This window comes from Zonotrichia leucophrys, chromosome 12 (genome assembly GCF_028769735.1).
Source record: "Zonotrichia leucophrys gambelii isolate GWCS_2022_RI chromosome 12, RI_Zleu_2.0, whole genome shotgun sequence".
Classification (NCBI taxonomy): Eukaryota; Metazoa; Chordata; class Aves; order Passeriformes; family Passerellidae; genus Zonotrichia; species Zonotrichia leucophrys.
The window spans coordinates 9,031,181-9,051,540 of record NC_088182.1 but is presented as its reverse complement, the minus strand read 5'-3'; the positions used below and the strand labels follow the sequence as shown (position 1 = coordinate 9,051,540).

General features: G+C 55.5%; 2 protein-coding genes across 5 annotated transcripts in view; both read left to right on the top strand.

Moving 5' to 3' along the window:
* The window catches only part of MTMR14 (myotubularin related protein 14), a 30,331-nt gene extending 17,244 nt beyond the window's left edge, over window positions 1–13,087 (top strand). Inside the window, exons 16-19 of one of the 3 annotated variants that reach the window (XM_064724168.1) lie at window positions 143–281; window positions 2,984–3,160; window positions 9,397–9,552; window positions 12,727–13,087. In XM_064724168.1, the coding sequence (XP_064580238.1) occupies window positions 143–281; window positions 2,984–3,160; window positions 9,397–9,552; window positions 12,727–12,904 (650 nt within the window). In that variant the 3' untranslated portion in view covers window positions 12,905–13,087. Of the gene's footprint in view, window positions 1–142; window positions 282–2,983; window positions 3,161–3,611; window positions 4,184–9,396; window positions 9,553–12,726 lie in introns of those variants that run through there. The other 2 variants (XM_064724169.1, XM_064724170.1) reach the window with 2 other exon arrangements.
* Window positions 13,088–13,411: 324 nt separating this feature from the next.
* Window positions 13,412–20,287, top strand: CPNE9 (copine family member 9). 2 transcript variants are annotated; one of them, XM_064724172.1, is made up of 21 exons: window positions 13,412–13,573; window positions 15,047–15,087; window positions 15,167–15,213; window positions 15,418–15,521; window positions 15,705–15,744; window positions 15,874–15,876; window positions 16,317–16,393; window positions 16,599–16,662; window positions 16,775–16,878; window positions 16,959–17,063; window positions 17,428–17,469; window positions 17,593–17,668; window positions 17,739–17,792; window positions 17,906–17,967; window positions 18,247–18,293; window positions 18,374–18,555; window positions 18,751–18,878; window positions 18,994–19,096; window positions 19,173–19,230; window positions 19,375–19,448; window positions 19,566–20,287. In XM_064724172.1, exons 1-21 carry the CDS (start codon window positions 13,497–13,499, stop codon window positions 19,716–19,718), a joined length of 1,641 nt encoding a protein of 546 aa, XP_064580242.1. In that variant the 5' UTR covers window positions 13,412–13,496; the 3' UTR covers window positions 19,719–20,287. The 2 variants fall into 2 exon arrangements, with proteins under 2 accessions (XP_064580242.1, XP_064580241.1); XM_064724171.1 differs by lacking the exons at window positions 13,412–13,573; window positions 15,705–15,744; window positions 15,874–15,876 and having other exon boundaries at window positions 15,167–15,521.
* Window positions 20,288–20,360: the final 73 nt, after the last annotated feature.

The window sequence follows — 20,360 nt, the reverse complement described above, 5'->3', positions numbered from 1 at the left end:
CAGCTTCAGGATGACCCCAAATGGGTGTGCTGCCTGTGGGGCCTTGCCAGAACACAGGGCACAGGGAAGTGTATTGCTGAAAGGGAGAGAAAGTGAATGAAACCAAGCTGGTCTTCAGGTAGCTCTGTTTGCTTCTCTCTAGAGCAGAAAGACCGAGGCAGCACCACAAGCCTGAGCAGTGACTTCTCCCTGGGGTTGGAAAGTTCCCCTGGAGCAGCTGGGAGCTTTACCTATGAAGCAGTGGAGCTGATGCCAGCAGGAGCACAGGCTCAAGCAGCATGGTGAGGAGAAAACCACTTGGTGGGCTGAACAGAAGGGGCTGGCTCTGGGCCTGATGGAAGACATATTTCTGAAGTGTCTTGCCCTCCAGCTTTGCTCTCTCTAGCATGGATTCCTTACAGTGGGGGGAGGAATTTGGCTGTCAGAAGCTTTGCTGCAATTTGTACTCCAGAGCTTCTGCATCAAAAGTTGGAGGCCACCCCATGTTAAAAGGCTGCCAGGGTTCTACAGGGATGCTCCAAAGTTTGTACATGGATGAGAGTAAAGCACATTTGTTTCATTTTCACCAATTTCACTGTTAAACTTCATCCACAAAGGATTTCATTACTTTTAAAAGATTGTTCCAAACTAGCAGAAAAATTACATTTCACAGCAGCCTCCCCAGGGAAAAGTGGAGATGGTTTAGCTGCCCTAAAATGAAGCTTAATCAGAGTTTAGGAAAGACATTATACACAGGGAGTGTCTGCAGTTAGTGGGAGATGGGCTGGGTGGCCAAGAATTCCCTCTGAATTTTAGCCCTTCTACCAGCATGAGGTGTGTGTGCTGAAAGCAGGTTCCTGCCTGCAGCACTGCTTAGAGACATTTCCAGGGGAGAACACAGAATTTTCAGTACTGCCTCTTGTTAGAGGGTCACAGAGGACTTGCCTGGGGATGCAGGTGGCTGTCTGGAAGAGGAGAAGGTGTCTGGCAACTCTGCTGCTCTGGGACAGGTTTTGGACTTGCTTGTGGAGTTTCTGGTGCTGTTTGGGGATTTCAGAGCCTTGCTGTAGGGTTGCCCCTCTCAGTTTAATTTTTCTCTTCTCTCCCTCAGCACATGTGAAGATGCTATTTTATATTGCAATTATTTTAAATTAAATCTGGGTTGTGCTGGAGGCATTTGAAATCCTCTGAGACTGAGCTTGCAGCCATGCTCGTGGCAGCAGCCTTTCTAAAGCACATTGTATGTTCAGTCTAAAGTGCTGAGAAGGGAAAGGAGAATATCCCTGCAGAATCACAAAATGGAGATGGAGTGTCCCAAACTCTTTGCCAAGTGAGCAACACAGAGTCCTCTTAACACACAGAGCCTGCCTATCCACATCAAAGTGACTGCATAGAGTAGAGAACAATTTTCCACTTGCAGGGCTGCAGGGTAGTGAGCTGGAAGCATTTGTGTTGCTCTGAGTGCTCAGGACATACAGGCTGGATTCTGCTGCACAGAACCTGTGTGTACTTTTTACAAGATGTGAAGTGACCAGAGCATGCTGGAGGAGATGCACTTGTGTGGATCAGGGCTTGATTTTGCAATGTGCTTCCTAACTCTGGGTTGCTCTTATTTCTGTGGGAGACCTCAGGCTGTGATGGGGCCAGCAGCTGCTCTGCAGGGATGGTGTGGGCCATGCTGGGGGGCATGAGCTTGGGAAAGGGGAAGGTTGTGAGCAATGCCATGAGTGCTCAGTGAGAAGATTGGTCACGGGTGTTTTACTGCAGGCTGTTGTGGCTCTGTAGTCTGGAGAATACATAGGGCTTGCTACAAGCTGGTGAGCTGTGCTCTGCATAGCATGAGGGGCTGTACTTTGTTGTGTTGCCCTGAAAACAGGTGGCCTCACAGTCTCTGTGCAGGGAGAGGCATTTGATTTTTAGCTGTTCAGACCTGTTTCTGCAGGCTGTACTTGGAGATGTTGGCAGCTATGATAACATGAGATGAATAAAGCTTAAGAGAGGCTGTGGTGTGATGTTTGAGGGTGGACACCCTTCAAAAAATGAAGGGAGGATATCGCACTTTCCACTGTACAATGAGCCTGTCTTTAGCTGCACTTGCTGACAGTGCTTGAGATCTCAAAGCTGAGATCCCCTTCCATGTTTTAGGAAGAGTTCCCCTAGAGTTTATTAGCTTTAGAATTTTTCTTTTTTACTTTTGTACGTAGAGAGTCTTTGTCCAATTCTGTGTGGTCTTGGAAGGGGAGAAATTCTTGGGACTCTTCCAGGGGGAAAAAAACCAACAAACTGTAAGAAGGAAAGTCTTTGGAACGTGGAGCAGCAGTGATATGAATTAGTCCCAGATGTGTGCTTGTTTGGCATGTAGTTGGATGGTACTGTGAGCTAAGGCCTGATGCAGCAATGGACAGTGAATCATGACTGAGTCTGAATGTGCTGGCTAGGAAAGAAGCCAGAGCAGTTTGGGCTGTCAACATAGACAGAGAAAGAACTGAAGTGTACCTACCTCTAGAGTGAGTGTCAGCTGTAAGCACATGGTCAGAAGTGTGGTCAGAGGTGCCCAAAGGGAATTGCTGAAAGGGAAAATAACACTCTGGTGTGTCCCTGTCGCCCTCGGTGCGCACGAACGCCCACCTGGGCTGACACTGAGGAGCTGGAGCAGATTGAAATGGTCTTTCCCCGCTGGGAGGCCCCTTGCTCAAGGCATTTTTGCTGCTAGACTAAACAAAGCAATCGCTGTGTGTGTGTGGGCTGATGCATTCTCCCATCTCTGATTTGCAGGTCACGTGGATGGTGATCTATAAAAGAATGGGCTGAGATGGGCTGAGCTCAGTGTACCCCCTCGCTGAGCCCTTTCCGTGACTCATGGCTCCTTGGGAGGGAGGAGGGCGGGTTCAGTGGAAACAAGAGCTTGTAGCTGCTGGGCTAAACTCCAGCCTGTGGTGGAAAGGCTTCCTAGTTGGAGTACATAGAAAAGTCAGCTTTCTCACCCACGTCCTCTATCCCTCAGGAGGAAGAGCTGTGCATCGTCACCGCAAGCCGTGCTATGGAGCAGAGCACAGCAGTCTGAAGACAGGCTGCCTTCCACAGGGATGGGTGAAGTCAAGTCCTCCAGCTCCTCCTCATCAGCCCATTCTGATAACTTCCTGAGGATTGGAAGCAGCCCACTAGAAGTGCCCAGATCCAGGTGAGGTGGGAGCAGGGCATTTCTCAGCAAAATGAGTGTCTGGTAAAGGGAGCACAGGGCTGCACTTCTATGGCTCTGGAAACACTGGAGCACCTGTGTTTGTTTCTACAGACAAACAAACCTCGGGAGGCCTGTTCCTCTCTAGTCTGACCTTATCTGAAGTGCTGGCCCTTGAACACAGACACTCCTGCCTGAGCCCCTAGAGGAGCAAGGAGCTGTGCTGATAACAGCCAGCTGTCATATGCCTGTCCTCAGCGCATGCCTCAACTCTGAGCTCTGGCATCTCTGCATCCTGCATGCTCGCAGCTCACAGCACTTTCTCTGTCTAACACATCCACCAGGGTTTGAAATGGCTGTGGTGTTTGGGGAAGGAAGCTTTTCAAACCAAGCAGACCTCACTCTGCATCTATCCTGTCCCCCTTTTCACCTGCTGACCCTCCTGATAGCACAGGTTGGAAAAAGCTGGGTGCTGGTGACAAGCAGAGGTAGGAATCTGCTGGGAGCAAGCTTCGAGCACTGTGCCAGCACAAAGGAGTTCTGCCCTGAAGGCTGAGTGTTCCTGCTGGGGAATGGGGACCCTGGAGCTGAGCCTAATCTCACACCATAACAAAGGCACCCTTCTGGAGTCTGACACTGCGATAGGGCAGCGCCGAGCCGCGAGCTGGCCTGGGGAAGAAAGAGCAGAGCCTGTGGAGCCAACACTGTATGTTCAGGCCAACATGGAATAAAGAGACCCTGAGATAAGAGGTTGCTAACAGCGTCATATGCTCGTGTAGCCTCTGCAGGCTTTCTGATGAGTCTTTTTGTAATGATTCTGAATCAGCCACCAGCCAAATCTGAGTACTCTCTCATCGTATGGAAAATAAAATAACAAACAAGCAAAGCTTTGAAAATTTATAAGACTTTCTTAACAAGTGTCTCACGATTCCAGAGAAAAACCCCAGTGTCTGACAGTTTTCATAAATGAGGGTAACTGTTCTCCCCAGGGAGAGATATCAATAGGAGGGGTTGGAATTGTTGCTGGGGCCCACCTCTGCATTTTCTGTAAGATGGAAAGAATCTCCTGAGAAGAGAAGAAAATACCGGAAAGAAAACAGCTTGTCTTGGGAGCTGCTTTGTTCACAATGGTAGTGCCACAATTCCTGTGTGTGGTCCCATGCCATTCCCAAGGTCTGACAGGCTTTCAGTGCTTGCTGGTAGCAAGCTTGCAGCCGTGCTCAGGAAGAAGCAGTTTGTAATGCTTCAGCCAGACTGCTCTGCAAGAGCAAAGAGAGAAACAGGAGTAGGTGGAAGAGCACCATAGTGAGGGTTAGGGTTGCCTTATCAGGCACTGTCATGGGTTGCAGTTTCTGGATTCTAAGCATGGTATGTTTTCTCCTGAAAGAGGTTCTGTCATTCCACTTGGCCTTTGATCTCCCTGCTTCAGCTGTGATAGTCTGAATTGCTCTGGTAGATAGCACAGTACCTTCAGCCACCATTTTCTACCCCGAAGGAAACAGCAGGTCCCATTTTAGGCGGAGGACTGTGACGGAAGGAAGAGGTAATTTCTGTCTCTTCACCTCCTGAAAAATTGTGGTACTAAGATGGAAAAGCAGGAGCACAGAGAGTGATCAGGATGCCAGAAATACCTTTATTCCTGCAGTGCTGCTGGCAGGTCAACACCTAAGGCTCTTGAGATGAAGAAACCACTATACTTGACTTCCTAATTCTCTGCGTGGCCATAGCAACAAAACACTTTCCTCAACTTCTGCTGCAGTGGTTGAAATGGTTGCTTGTAAAATGCCAGCAGGTGTCCTTCAGGTAGTTCAGGTCAACAGCCCAGTCCAGGTGCTGGCAGGCAGGGGGGCTCTGGAGGGAACAAAAAGGCAAGTCAGAAGGAGACATGGGCATGGTCTGGGAGGGGGGAACTGGACTGCCCTAAAAGAAGGGGTCACAAATGCTCAGTCAGATATCAGGAGCCAAGCACCTCTCCTGGCCAGGCAATGTCAACAGGCTGCTGCTGTCACATTACCAGCTCATCTTGTGAATCTTGCTCTGATCCAGAGATCCTGAGTAAATTCCAGGATGATTGTTGTTAGGCAAAGCAGTACAAAGGCAATTCCTATCAGTCTTTCTGGCTTATTTCAACATGATGGTAAGATCACATCTGCAGAAGACAAACACACAGGAAGATATTACATAGACTATTTGCAGAGTGGAACAAGGTGCTGCTTGTTCTACAGAGAGCTCTGAGTATGGCAGAGTGCCTCAGAATGAACCCCCTGCATGCAGTGGGGTTGCAGTTTGCATTTGACACCAGCAGTCTAAGCATCCCATGACACTGCAGAAAAATTCTGTATCTGTGTCAGGGATTTAGTGTGTGTCTACATAGCACTAATGTGGATTAGCAGCTGGATAATCTTTGGTTGAATGTGCTTTTGCTAAGTCAATTAAACAAAACCCAAAGTACTATGATCTAGAGAGTCGAGATCTGGAGGAGTTAAATTGCAGAGGATCTGCTTTGACCAGCAGTCACAGAGAATTCCCTTACTTAAGGGCTGCAGATAGCTGAGCTGTGGCTCTGGAGGGAGCACAGTGGGACAGAGGAGCTGCTGCCCCTTGGCTTTGGGTGTTTTGTTGGTAGTGAGAAGAGTGTGTGCGCACTGTGTGTCTTGCTCCTTACAGCCACCTCACTCAGAAGGTGTATATGCAGTGTGACAGCTTGGGGTAGTGACCACAGCAGGAGAGGAATTGTTTACAGGAATGTTTTCTGGAATTACTGCATGACCGTGCCACAAAATGGGCTTGCTGGCTGGCACATGACTATGTGCTGCAATCAGAAATGGTGCTTACAGAGAACAGGCTGCTGGGGCACTATCCCAGCCTGTAGATAACTGTCTGGGATTCAGCCAGGATTTGCAGTGCTTGGCAGGGTGCCATACTCCTTGCCAATATTGCCCACGCAAAGGTGGGAAGGGCTGCCCTTTACTCCAGGTTGCCACAGTCTGCCTGTACATACAGAACCTACTTAATGCTTCAGATTGAGGCAAGAGCATATGCTGCCAAATGAGCTGCTTCCCAAATAGTCCTAGGTGTGTGGAAATACGTCAGGTGAGCAGGAGCAGCAGGGGCAGGATGGAGCCTAGCTGTTGGCACTTGGCACTCATCTCAGTTACGTATTAAGAAAGAGAAGAATCCCTGACTGTTGCTCTGCCTCCAGTATTGACTTTTCTCTGGCAGGCCAGTGAGTGTCCATGTGCTCTGAAATACTGTCTTGTGCTGCATGTTGCATGGAAAGCACTGACCTAATTAAAGGAACCATTCCAGGTTAGGAGCTGCCAGTTTATGGCCTGCGAGAGGTCCCTTCTTGTGTGAAGGAACAGCTTGCAGCTCATCTCTGTTTTGCTAATCTAATTTAGTTAATCTTGCACTTTTGAGGGAGTTTCTTCCCACTCGTGGACCTGAAGAGGTGGGTGTGTGAAGCTCACTTTGATTCTTTTTCTGTCTGCCATTAGATGTCTGTGGCAGAGACAGCAACTTGAAGATTGGCTGTATCTCATCTCCTCTAACCATGTCAGCTCTGCTGCTGTCCGGCTGCTTCCCAGCACTCTGTGCTGCCCTCACTCCTGGCCAGCCTCTGGCATGGCTGTCATGTATTGCAGGCATGCTGTTCTTACAGACTTGGGAACTGCTTCTGGTGTCCTGGCAGTTCCAGCTTGTTCCCAGGGCCTCACTGAAGCTCTTCTGGGGCTCTGCAGTAAGGCTTTACAAGAAATATTCAGGGTAGAAATTACAGGGAGACTTTCACCTCTAGCAGTGACTGGATTGCATGGGGGTGCAGTCACCCCAGACATCTAGTCTTGGTCTCAAGCCAAACTCAGCTTTTAAGAAGCTCTGCTGCCATTGAAGTGGGAACACAAAATTTCCCATGCTGTGTCTTCCCAGGCTTAGCCCCTGCTGTCTCTTGAGGCTGTTCAAGGTGCTTATTGATTGTGACATTTCCTGAGGAGCCTCCCTTGAGAAGGCTTTGGGGATAGAGGGGAAGGTCTGCCACAGTATCTTACCTCTGCTGGCCAGGCTCAGATCTCTGGGCCAGGAAAGAAATTACTTAGACTCATTGCAGAGTCAATCAGTTTATTCAATGAATCGACAAGTGTTTATTCTGCTGCCTGGAGGCAAGACACAGAATTGACTGCCTTGAACTCTTAGACCCCGGTGGTGGTGCATTAGATGAAACCTTACTAAGTTTGCACAGCTGCTTGACAGGCTTGGGGACCCCAGGAAGGGCTGGAGGACTAGAGAGTCACCAAGTCAGTCTTGCAGGAGATACACTGTGCTTTTATCAGCCATTCTGTCTCTGCCTACTTTCAGCCCAAGCCTATTGCCTACAGATCTCTTTACTCCTTTAGCTCAATTTTGTATCACCATGTGTGACACTCCTGTTTTTCCTGTCTGGCTGTGCTGTGCTCTCAGGGAGGTGACATCTTCCTCTTCACTCTGCAGTGAAGCAGCATTCCTCCATGCTTCTCCCTGGCATCCTGCACTGTTCCCACTGTGATTCCATCATGGCACAGTGCTGTGGGCTCACACACTCTGCCTGCTCTCCTTCACACTGACTCCCTCCACTTTTTCTTCCAAAGGCGTGGAGAGAGGTAGATGTCACTGAACAGCAGCTCCCCTTCCCTTACAAATTCCTTGCTTTCCAGGGAAGGTTATCCCTGTCTGATCTCCTGAAGGTGTTTCTAACAGTATGTGCTTTGCTTTTGCTTTCATTGAAGTGCCCTCATTCTTACTCAGGTATTATGTACCCCAGGAAAAGCACCATTTTGCAGTACAGGGTTCTCCCAATGCTCTGACCCTCACTCCTCAGTTCACTGAGCAGCCAGAGAGCAAGATCTGTGTGAGACAGGTGAAGCTCTGCTCTCCCTGATTTGTCCTGTCATGTCCTTTCAGAGCCTGAGCTGTCCCACAGGAGTGTTACCCCCAGACTTGCAGCCATGATGGGAAGCTGATACACAGGGAATTGTGTGACTCCCCTTCTGTGCTTGTACAGCCAGCTCAGGACATTTCACACTGCTCAAACTTGGCTGTATTGATCAGACTAATTAAATGGCAGGCCTGGAATTAGATGGAGGTTGCAAATAGGTTTCCTGCTGTGCATCTCTTCCCACTCTTGCTTTCCAGTCTAGCTCAGGTCCTTCTTGCTGTGGGAGAGCCTGTCTTTGTGGCTGTTCTCTTGGTCCCTTGGGGAGCAGCTGCAGTGCGCCACTGCTATTCTTAGCTGTGAAGACAGCGTGCAAGTACCTGGCCCAGCAGAGCTGGAGCACTGCTCTCTGCCCAGCAGAACTCAGATAAATTATCCAGAAGATCTTGGTAGTGTGTAATTGAGCAGCTCTGCCACAGGCTGTGCTTCCAGCTATGTACACTCTGCTGTGCAGCAAGGCTTAATAATTGCTTGCTCCCTTGGAAGCCAAGAGCTCTGGCTTTGTCTCAAGTGATTGTGCCCTCTTCTCTGAGATTTTGGAGGGACTCCTCAGGTTCACTTGCCGTGTTTCATGCTTCTTTCTTTCCTGGTGGGAGATTGCATACATCAAACAATTATTCTTCCTTGACTATTTAGCCTGTCCTGAAGATATTTTGTCACCTGCTTTCTGGCACAGTCCTTTCTTTAATACAGAAATGAAGGGGGTAGGTGTCCTGGGTATGCCTTGAGCCTTGACTCTGTTCAGATCTGGTGGTAATGTCTCAGGAATGATCTGCTTTCTAACTGCTGCCAGAGCAATGATCTCTAAGTCTTTTCCAGCACTAACCAAGTCACAACCTTGATTTGCCCTGCTGCCGTGGGATGTGCTAACAGCTACAACAAGCAACAGGGGAATGTCCCTTGTACAGCACAGCTTTCACATCTGTGAAGGACTCAGGGCAGGATATGCTGTTCCATCTCACTAATGGGTTTCTCAGTTCTGCATGGCCATCTGCTTCGTGCTGGCTCTCTCCTGTCCAGTTCCTGGTGTGCTCCTGCTGCTTTGTTGGCCCCAGCCAGCTTGGCTCTCCCTTCACTTTCAAAGGAAAGGCTTGGTCTGGGGCCCAGCTCAAGCTGCATGTTGCGCCCTGGTCCCCGCGTGTCACAGCGCTGGCACGGGCGGTGCTGGCCGCGCGCCCGGCAGGTCCCTGGCAGCAGCAGCAGCAGCAGCAGTGAGAAGCTTGTGGCTGAATGCTGTGACTGATGGCGCCGTCTCCCTCTCTCTCTGCCCCAGATCGGCCGACCATTCTCTGCCCGGATCTTCCGTTTCCACAGACTTTGGCAGCTGGCAGATGGTGACAGGGTGTGGCAGTATTCGGGAGCAGGCAAGCCTGAGCGCGGACGCCTCTCTCCCTTGCAGCTTCCCGGATGAGTTCTCTAACACTTGCCTGTAAGTGTCTTAAATGCAGGATCTCTCCTTGGGTCTCTTGGCTGCCTGCGAGCGCTGCAACTTTATCACTCTGGCACTTTCGGAGAAGCCTGGGAGCCCATAACCAACTGTTCCACCTTCTCTGCCTCGATGGTTTCTATCCACAAACTCAGTCCCTGAGCACTCTTTGCTTATGCTGAACACGGAAAGAAAATGGCACTTTCTCTGCCTAATGATGGGGAAGTTCTTTGCTTTCTGTAGGAAGAAGAGGCTTTTCTCTCTTCCTCGAAGATGCTGAATTTGGGTATAATTGAGTGCAGTTGAGGATTCATGTTTGTCAGGACAGGACTGGTAACCCAGATTTCTTGCTTTTCGATTTTGCTCACCTACATCTCCCCACTGGGGTCAGATCCTTGCTGGAGTAAGAGAAGGACTTTCCTTCTGTAACCCAAATTTTGTCTGAGCTTGTGCAGTGTCATTTTCAGGTGCTGTGCCTGGCCGGTGCAGAGCCACAGAGACCTTGTGTCCTGCCACATCCTGCCATGTGAAATGGCTGGGAGGCAAATGCTCCTCCCCAAATAGAAATCCACCTCTGGAAGCTTGAAAGCCTGGAGATGCGCTTTAATTGCTGTTAGAGGAGAGCCTTGGTTTGTGCCTTCAGGCTGCAAGCTCTTCATCAAGAAACTGAAATGGCAGATCAGGGGCTGCTGCTAGCAAGCAATGCTAGAGCTGTGCTGCCAGATGCTCAGTCCCTTACTGAGATCTGAGTACGTGCTTTGGAGGCTGAGGGCAGGCGACTTGAAAACCCGTGTGTCCTGTGAGACAGCTGCCTGCCCTGGCTCTGTGTCTCGTGTGGCTGCGTGCTGTGCTGCTGAACAGAGCAGAGCAGCTGCCTTCAAGTTACGGTGAAGCTACAAGATCCATGAATTGACAGATCAAAACATTGCAAGAGATGTTGGACATGGCCTGGCCAGGATTTGTTCTTCTCCTTTCCTGAGGACACACTGAGCTGTTCCTGCAGTATTTTGGAGATGGGCAAGGGAGAAGGGACTGAAGCAGCATTGAACAGTGACTGCTTTACTATGTCCTGAGCCTGGCTGTGCTTGGTCACTGCTGATCACCAGCAAGTTGTTGCTGCCCTTGGAGTTGGATCTAATGCCAGAATAGGGAATTCAGTAGAGAAACATGAATCAAAGTTGATAGGCCTTAGGCTTATGCAGTTTGGAAAGTGACTGCTTGGAGCAGTGGATTCAAAAGGAGGAGAACAGTAGTGGTGCTTCTCCTGTGGTTGCTCTGCCCTGTTCAGCTATTCACTAAAGCTGTGGGTTGCTTGAGGGCTGGGGACTGCTCAGCTGAAGGTGCCAGGACCAGGCACTGCACTGAAAGGATGAAGAGTTCCCAGTGTTGTTGAGCTTAACCTAGAGCCTCTACCCTCTCTCTGTTCTGCATCAGCCTTGTTTGCTCAGGACTCCATTGTGGTTTTATCCCAGTTTTTGCAGCCCGAGACAGTATGATTTTTTTTCTTTTAATTCCATTTAAGTTCCCACTTTGCATCTTCACTGGCAGCAGCTCGATGAAGGTATGCTTTTCACAGCCTACTTCTTGTGCTTGTGTGGGGCTTGTCAGGGCTTCCTTCGAGCTGGGGCTTTGACAGCCTCCTCTCATCCCGCACCCCAAGCTGCAGGCAAGCGGGCAGGCTGTAGGAAGTGTAGCGGGGCAGAGTGCCGTGGATTTGGCAGGGAAGCGTGACCTGCCTCCGCGGTGAGCAGCTCAGGGTGAAATGCTGCAGCCCGTCTGCAGGGCTTGGTGTGGAGCAGTGGCTGGCTGCTTGACCCTGTGCCTTGGAGTGTCTCGCTCCACAAAACAAACCGAAAAACCCAAATACAAAATCTGCCTTGTAAAGAGGTGCGAGAGCCACGAGCCACGGGACCTCACTGCTGCACGCCCTCGCTTACCTCTGCGCGTGACATCTGAGATCGCTGCACTCGGGTGCAAGTAAGTCCTGCCTTCACGGAGTTTATTTTAAATGCTAGCAGGTTTGTGAGCTCCACGTCCTAATTAGGTTGCCAAAAAGCATCACTAATGTGTTTAGATATGTTGTTGCCTTTTTTTGCCCTCTGGCTTCTCTTTATTATCAGACACAGTAAACAGCGGCCTGGTTGGCTGCCTCGGCATCGCTTGCTGTTTATAGGCCTCCCACCATATCCTCTTGCTGCTGTTTCCGGACCGAAGCTGTTGGCTGTGGGTGGTTAACACTTCCATTCAAATGAGCTGTGCCAATTTATAGCCAGCCCAGGCGCTGGAAGATTAAAGAGAATTTTTTATGGGGAAGGTTCGCACTGTGCCCTTGGAGTGACCTTTGAGGAATGTCTTAATCTCTCTGGGAACCACTGGCTTGTCGCAGAGGCACCACAGCAAGGATCGTTTGAGGCTGGAGAGCTGGGAACAGCTGCCTCTGGGCCCCAGTCTTGCTTTCCCCTGCTCCCTTGGCTAGTCTTGCCTTCCTTCTGCTGTTTTCCCCCTGCCCCTAACCAGGTGTGTGGATCAGCAGGAGAGGAGAGCAGGTCCCGTGGGAAGTCATGCCCTACTCTGCTCCTGTTTGCCGAGTGCAGCCATGCCGGGGAGCAGAAGTAAAGCGCTGCTCAGCTCTCCTCTTCCTATGGCTGGAGTGTTCCTTGGGGCTTTTGTCACCTTGTCTGCTCCTTCTCATCCCCCTTCCACAGAGCTGTCTCTGCTGGCACAGGCACATGAGGCTGGGGCTGGTGGAAGTGAGGGATGGTTGCAGATAGGTTGGAAGCAACTGTCCAGGCACAGCACACGTGGACAGGCTTCATCTGTGTGAGGAGGGGAGGGAGCTGGCGTAGGGACTGATGTGAGCTGCCACTTTGCCAAAGCACCACTTTGTTTATGAACTGCAGCCTTATGAACACTATGGTGGTGGGAGAAACAGGGGACAGTGGGGTGTGCGAAGGAGGAAACCCCGTGGGGAGCAGGAGACTGAGGCTGCAGCTGGCTCCGTGGGTTGGATGAGGAGGCAGTGGCACCAGCTGCCACCAGCGCTGTGGACAGAGCCTTTTTGCCTTGCACTGCCTTAGCCACTGCAGCCCGTGGAGCAGCACAGCCCTGTGTCAGGAGTGAGAGCTGGGATATGGAGAGCGATGGCTGCAGTCACTGACCTCCCCTTCTCTCTCCTAGACTGGTGTCACCGAGTGACCGTGAGTGTCGTCTGGAGGAAGTGCGCTCTGCCTTTCTGGCAAGCTACAGCCGGACCATCGGCCTAAAGGCCGTGCCCGCCAGCCCCTCAGGGGCCATCGGTGGCCTCCTCGAGCAGTTTGTGCGGGGCGTGGGACTGAGAGGCAGCAGCACCCTCTGAACACGGCGTTCCCAGACCACTGCCTGGAAAACTGGGGCTGGCACGTCCCCCAGCAGAGTCCTGGGACCCTCTCCGTGGTGCGGGCACCTGCTGCACCCAGCGCCCGCCGCCAGCCCCCCCTGCCTGGGGCTGGGGGGTGCGGGGTCTTCGGCGAATCTCTGCAGTAAATGACCCGAGCTGTGCCCTCTCCTGCCTCCTCTCTGGGCTGCGGGCGGGGGCTGCGGGGGCGGCGCGGGGGAGCCGCTCACTATAAATAGCCCGGCCCACTCTTCGCGAGCGTCGGCACCGAAATAGCACCGAACCGAGCCCGGGAGGAAGCCCCCGGCGGGGCGGGAATGGGGCTGAGCCCGCTGTGCCCCTGACTAGGAATCGCGGGCGGGACGTTCCGGTGGAGCCGAGTCCCGGGAGCCGAACCCCCTGGGTGCCCGGGTCGGTGCCACCGCTGCCGGCAGGGAAGGGCCGTCGTGCTCGAGCTGTGCCGAGCCGTGCCTGTGCCGAGCCGAGCCGTGCCCGTGCCGTACCCGCCCCCGGGCGCGCCTCCTCGGCGGCGCGGGAGGAGGCGGCGCGGAGCATCGGCGGCGCCCGGGCGGGGATGGCGGCTCCGGGAGCGCTGGAGCCGGCGGCCGGCAGCGTGCCGGGCACCAAGGTGGAGCTCACCGTGTCCTGCCGGTGAGCCGGGAGCTGGGCGAGGGAGCGGGAGGGCGGCGGCTAGTCCGTGGAGACGGGTGGGTGCGAAACGCACCGGGATGCGCGGCGGGGCTGCTCCTGCGTCCCGCTGCCCGCCGCTCAGCCCCTGGCTCAAGGCGTTGGGAGCTGCGCGTCCTCCTCTCTCCCCGGGTAGCTCTCGGTGCCAGGGCGTGTGCCCAGCGTCCCTCTGCCCTGCTGCTACCCGTCCCGTCCCCTACCTGGGGTCCCACGGGATGCTGTCACCGGGCACGGCTGCGTGAAGCGACCCGATGCCCTCACCCGCGGCTGGGGCGCGGGACGGCCGTTCGCGGGGCGATGTTTGTGGGAGGTGGGTGATGCTGGCGGGACGTGGGGTGCCGGCGCTGGCTGCGAGCTCGGTGCAAGGCAGAGGGACCGGGAACGTGGCAGCGGGATGGGGGCTGCGGGAGAGGGGCTGCTCCGTGCCCCAGCTTCTGGCCAGGGTCCGCCGATCAAGCGGCGGCGGCTGAGCCGGTCTGCCCGCGGCTAAATATAGCCCGTCGGAGGCACCGCTGCTTGCGGCCAGGGGTCCCGCTCGCAGGGACAGGCACAGCGTCCTGCCGGGGGGGAGCGTCCTCGTGCCGTGGGTCCTGTGGCACGGAGTGCCCCGACCGGGGTGGGTGCCTCCAGCACATCCCCGAGCTATGCAAACTCTGGGCCGGGCCGGGAGCTGTTGTGCCTCCCCGCGGCTGAGCCCTGGCCCCCGCTGCCAGCTTCCCTCACAGAGGCAGAGGGACTGTGGGTCCACGGGACCGGGCAGCTCCAGGCAGGGTCCGGGGGTCACACCTGGAGACAACCTAGGGCAGCCTTCGACTTCGCAGCCCGAGGACCCAGCCCAGCCCAGGGTGGGGTCTCTCCCCTGCGTGCTGGGGCCAGGGGAGCCGGCTTAGCCCCGCAGCCCCCGCCGTGCCCCAGCCCACCCTGTGCTGCCACCCCGGGGGTGCGGGAAGTATCCCAGCAGAGCCGGTAGCATCTCCCGGCACTTCCCGGTGTCACACCGCGCACAGGACGACGATCAATCGCTCTGCCGGTAGGTGTGTCGGGGGATGCCCACTGGCTGCTCAGCCCCTGCTCCAAGTGTCTCCTTTCTTCTCACTTCTGCACCCTGCCATTAGCCCAGCTCCTGCTGCCGGGGCGCGGCGGGCACTCAGCCGGCGCCGGCGGCACCGGGGAAGGTTTCATCCTGTAAATGGGTTCCCTGTCATGTTCAATCATCATCAGCGCTGGAGACGCTGCTCGCCGCTTGCTCTGCTGCCCCACCGAACCTTGCAGAGGCAGCCAGCGTGTCTCCTTGGGAATGCCGATGCTCTTAGCCATGGGTGCCAGCACGGCCTTCTGGCATGGTGCTGACCTGTGATCAGGGGGATGGACATGAGGACCCGTTACTGGGCCAGGTGGATGGCACTCAGGTTAGCTCACGCCTGGCTCTTCCCCCAGGAACCTGCTGGACCTGGACACCTTCTCCAAGTCCGACCCAGGTGGGTGGCAGAGCCGGGCAGGGAGCATGGCATGGCACAGACACGGCACGGCAGCCTGGCTCTGCTCCTCTCTCCGCAGTGGTCGTCCTCTTTGTGCAGGTCTCGGGGAGCAGCGAGTGGAAGGAGGTGAGCGTGGCCCCCTCTCCTGGCTAATCCCCGGCTGGGTTAAACGGGCCCATATGGCCACCCGTGTCCACGCTAATGATCCCTCCCCGTCCACGCTAATGATCCGGCCCTGCCAGCAGCGCTAATCCCCCTCCGGGATTAGCGCCGAGGCAGCTGCGATGGGGACGGGTCCTGGGGGGGCCGCCCTCACCCCTCTCCCTGCAGTTCGGACGCACCGAGGTGATCGACAACACCCTGAACCCCGACTTTGTCCGCAAGTTCGTCCTCGACTACTACTTCGAGGAGAAGCAAAACCTGCGCTTCGATGTGTGAGTAGGGGGGCCAGGGAAGGGCTTGGCCCCGCTGAGGGTGGAACAAAGCACCGAGTCAGTAATAAATAAGGACAATAAATAAGAATACAGTGTCGAATAGCACGGATGGGCGGGGAAGCGGGGTTGTGTGCTGGAGCATCCCTGCAGGCACCAGCTCAGGGCTCTGCTCTCTTACACCAGCTACAATGTGGACTCCAAGAGCTGCTCCGTTTTAAAGCAGGTGAGCACAGCCTGTGCCAGGGGGACACCCCGAGGCTGTGCCCTGTGTGGGTGCTGTCAGAGGGGACAAGTGCCCCTCGGCAGGCCCTAACCTGCTCTCCATCTCTCCATGCCCCATGGGGACTGGCAGAAGGTAGGTGCCTGCTACACACCTGCCCCTGCTCTGCCCTGGGAACACTGAACCTGGGAGTGCCTGGTGGGACACTCCATAGGGTTGGCTTTTGAGGGGTAAGATGGGTCTAGGGTGGCCCAAGGGGTCCAGGACAGGTCAGGGCATGGAAGGCAGTTTGGGGGAGCAACAGAGGATGGGTCCAGGGATGTGGGTTGGCCCTGGGGGCACAGAATGAGTGTAAGGCACATGGAGTGGGCACATGGGGTAGTCCTGGGGATGAACAATGGGTCCTGGGCTGCAAGGTGGCTCTTGGGTCACAGTGTAGCTTCAGGAAACGGAGTGGCCCAGAGTCAAGTTGGTGGCAGGTCCCATGGGTGCATTGGGAGAGAAAGTGGTGGGTGTGGGTGGTAGGGGACTGGGGCAACCCTCCATGGTCTCATAGTGCTTTCTTTGGGGCACAGGACTTCCTGGGGCAGGCATTTGTGGCACTGGGAGAGGTGATTGGGTCCCAACGGGGACGCCTGGAGAGACCCCTAACGTGAGTCACATCCTGTGGTGAGGTGAGGTGGGAGGGTCCCACACTGTGTCTCCACCATCTGCTCCACTGCATGTCCTGTGCTGGGGATTCTGATCACACTGCCAAGCACCAACAGCTGTGGGACAGAAGCCCCAACCCTGACCTCTTCTCTTGTCCCTGAACTGTCCTCCTTGTTCCCAAGCTGACTGTGTGCCTCTGGTTCCAGGGGTGTCCCAGGGAAGCGGTGTGGGACTATCTTGCTGCTGGCTGAGGAACTGAGCAACTGCCGGGTGAGTACCCGTGTACTGGCTGCAGGGTGGAGAGGGCTGATGGTCCCTCAGTAGAGCAGCTGCTGGTGCCAGGAGTGAGGAGGTGGCTGGCAGTGACAGTCCCTGTCCCCAGGACATCGTCACAATGCAGCTGTGTGCCAACAAGCTGGATAAGAAGGACTTCTTTGGAAAATCCGATCCTTTCCTCGTCTTCTATCGTAGCAATGAGGATGGCACGTGAGCACAGGGACCCAGTGGGGCATACAGGGTGCCAACGTCACCAGACAGCGTGGCCCAACCCTGCTTTGTCCCCCCAGCTTTACTATCTGCCATAAGACAGAGGTGGTGAAGAACACACTGAACCCGGTGTGGCAGCCCTTCACCATCCCCGTGCGCGCCCTCTGCAACGGCGACTACGACCGGTACAGGAATGGGGATGGGGACATGGGCAGCTGTGGGGCCAGAGCAGGATGTGAGCAGTGTTTGGTGGGCTTGGCCCCGCAGCGGCAGGCAGCTCAGAATTGGGTCCTGATTGGGTTTTTTTCTCTTTTGCAACCCAAATTACATAAAGGCATCCCCCTCCTTTCCAGGGCCCCCACCATGACCCAAATTTCCCGTTCCCTTCTGGCAGAGCCGCAGGCTGGGCAGGCAGGGCAGCTCTGCTGGAAGTTGGTGGGCAGGGTGCTCACTGCGGGTTGGGCTGTGGGCCTGGGTGTCCCCAAATCAGGGGCTGGAGGGGCTGTGCCAGCCTGGCTGGTGGCTTACCCTATGTGCCTTCACTTTCAGGACGGTGAAGATAGATGTGTACGACTGGGACCGGGATGGGAGGTGAGGGAAGGGACACCCCTGTTGTATTGCACTAAATTCTTACACACCAGGGTGCTGCTGAAGCTTCCCAGGGCACCTCTCAGCCAGGTGCCTGGCTGTACTGACCCTGTGTTCCTCCTGCAGCCATGACTTCATTGGGGAATTTGCCACCAGCTACCGGGAGCTCTCTCGAGCACAGAGTCAGTTCACAGTGTATGAGGTAGGGTGGTGGGGCAGGGTGAGGGCAGGGTGCACTCCATGCTGAGACTGACTCCCCCCTGTGTCTGCAGGTGCTGAATCCCAGGAAGAAATGCAAGAAGAAGAAATATGTGAATTCTGGCACTGTGAGTGGGGCTGGGGAGTTCCTGGGCCTCCTGCCTTCCAGGGGCTGGTGTGGCTCCACCTGCTGTGTGTGCCAGGTTCAGGGGGCTCCAGATCTGATCCCCAGTGCCCACAGGTGACACTGCTCTCCTTCTCTGTTGAGTCTGAGTTCACCTTCGTTGACTACATACGGGGCGGGTGAGTGGGGGGCCGGGAGCCCCCCGGCTCCTCGAGATCCCCATGGCTGAGAGTCTCGGGGCAAGGACAGTGGTGACAGTGAAGGTTCAGCCTGGGGGTGACAAGGGGGCAGTGGGGCTGGGAAGCAGATGCAGAATGGTGGCATGGGGCTGTGTGGTGCTGGCTGGGGAAGGGGGGCTGAGGCAATGGGTCTGGGCAGGGAAACTCCAGCACTGTGGGGCTGGAAGATGGTGTCCCTGTGCCGTGGGGCCGGCAGCCTCCCTCACTCTCCCCCTTAAGGACACAGCTGAATTTCACTGTTGCCATTGACTTCACGGCCTCCAATGGTGAGTGCACCTGGTGTCTGGGGGGTGCCCATCACCCTGGGGCTGACCATGGGGCGGGTGTGATGGGCACTGTGCCGCAGGGTTGCCATCCCAGCCCACCTCACTGCACTACGCGAGCCCCTACCAGCTGAGCGCCTATGCCCTGGCACTGAAGGCAGTGGGGGAAATCATCCAGGACTACGACAGTGATAAACTCTTCCCTGCCTACGGCTTTGGTGCCAAAGTCCCACCTGATGGCAAGATCTCCCACCAGTTTCCTCTGGTGCGTCCTCCCTGTGGGACGGGGCTGAGGGTGAACCCAGATCCCCTGGCTGTGGGGCAGAGCTGGTCTTGGGGGTGCCCACAGCAGCTTGGTGGGGAGGGGAAGCACCCTGGCAACATTCTGCCCCAGCATCCCACAGCCTGGGGGACACCAGGGGCTGTGGTCCCTCTCCAAGTGCCCCATCTCTGTCCCCAGAACAACAATGTGGAGAACCCCAGCTGTGCTGGCATTGAAGGCGTGCTGGAGTCCTACCTCCAAAGCCTGCGCACCGTCCAGCTCTACGGTCCTACCAACTTTGCTCCCGTCATCAACCAGGTGGCTGGGTGAGCACTGGGGCGCTGTCCCCTTTGCCATCCCCAAATGCCATCTGTCCCACAGCAGGGTCGACTGCCCCACACCAGTGGGGTGCTTGAGGGCCCCCATCCCTTTTCCCCATAGGATAGCCGCCCAGGTGACCGATGGCTCACAGTACCACGTCCTCCTCATCATCACTGACGGTGTCATCTCTGACATGCTGCAGACCAAGGAAGCCATTGTCACAGTGAGTGCACCCTTGTTGCTCTGAGTTCACCTCACATGGACACTATCCTGGCTGACACCCTGCCTCTGCTCCACAGGCTTCCTCCCTGCCCATGTCCATCATTATCGTGGGAGTAGGTCCAGCTGAGTTTGAGGGTGAGTTGGGACTTGGGGACACCAGGGAAGAGGGATGGAAACATTGTCCCTTCCTCTGGGATGCCAAAGACATCCAAAGGGCTGGTGTTTCCATCCCCGGTGTTCATCCCACCGAGGCTTGGTGACACCAGCTGTCACCCCCAGCCATGGAGGAGCTGGACGGTGATGAGGTACGGTTGTCTTCCCGGGGACGGTATGCTGAGAGAGACATTGTACAGGTAAGTCTGGCATTGAATCCAGACCTACTGTGGGTGACAGATACTCACTCAGTCCCCCTTGCTGAACCCCACAGCAATAGAGTTTCCAACCTCACTACCATCTTTTTGCCCTCAAAGTTTGTGCCATTTCGGGATTACGTGGACGACTCAGGCAACCAGGTGCTGAGCATGGCCCGCCTGGCCAAGGACGTGCTGGCTGAGATCCCTGAGCAGCTGCTCTCTTACATGAAGACCCGTGACATCAAGCCTCGCCGGGCAGATCCCGAGTAGCTCTTCCACGAGCCATGGGACTGACTGGTGGGGCAAGGATATGTCACCTTTTTTCTGCCGGTGGCCAGGGCTCAACCATGGAGATGTGGCCCCTTTAGGGAGATAATCAGCTGCTATGGTTGGTCAAAACAGGGCTGGGACCCGCTTCTGGCAGTGAGACCACAGGGCTGGACATCCTCGGCTGCCCCTTCCTCCTGCCCGATGTCCAGTAGCAGGGCGGGACTGTCCCTGGACCGTGGCAGTGCGGGCAGGGCCAGCCGGGAGGAACACGGTGTGTGCCACGGTGTGCTGTCCCTGAGAGTAGCCTGGCCTCTGCCCCAGGGGAAGGCTGACCCTGAGTGCCTGCCCAGCACCGCTGCTCCTTGGGGCAGCGGCCTCGCCCCTGCTCCTGCCTGCGCCCCATTCCTGCCTGCACCCCGCTCCTGCCTGTGCCCGCTCCTCCGGCTCTGCTAACCGGGCCTGCCTCACGCCCTGCCGCACGGCCGGGGCTCCCGCCGCCGGGGGTGCCGGGGCGGAGGGCAGGCGGGTCTCTACTGCGTTACCGACTGTAAATAAACTGCTCAACCGGGTCTGCTGCCGTGCTGGGCCAGGGGGAGCGGGGAGAGCAAGGGGGGCGGGAGGACCGGTGGGGCGGGGGTGGCC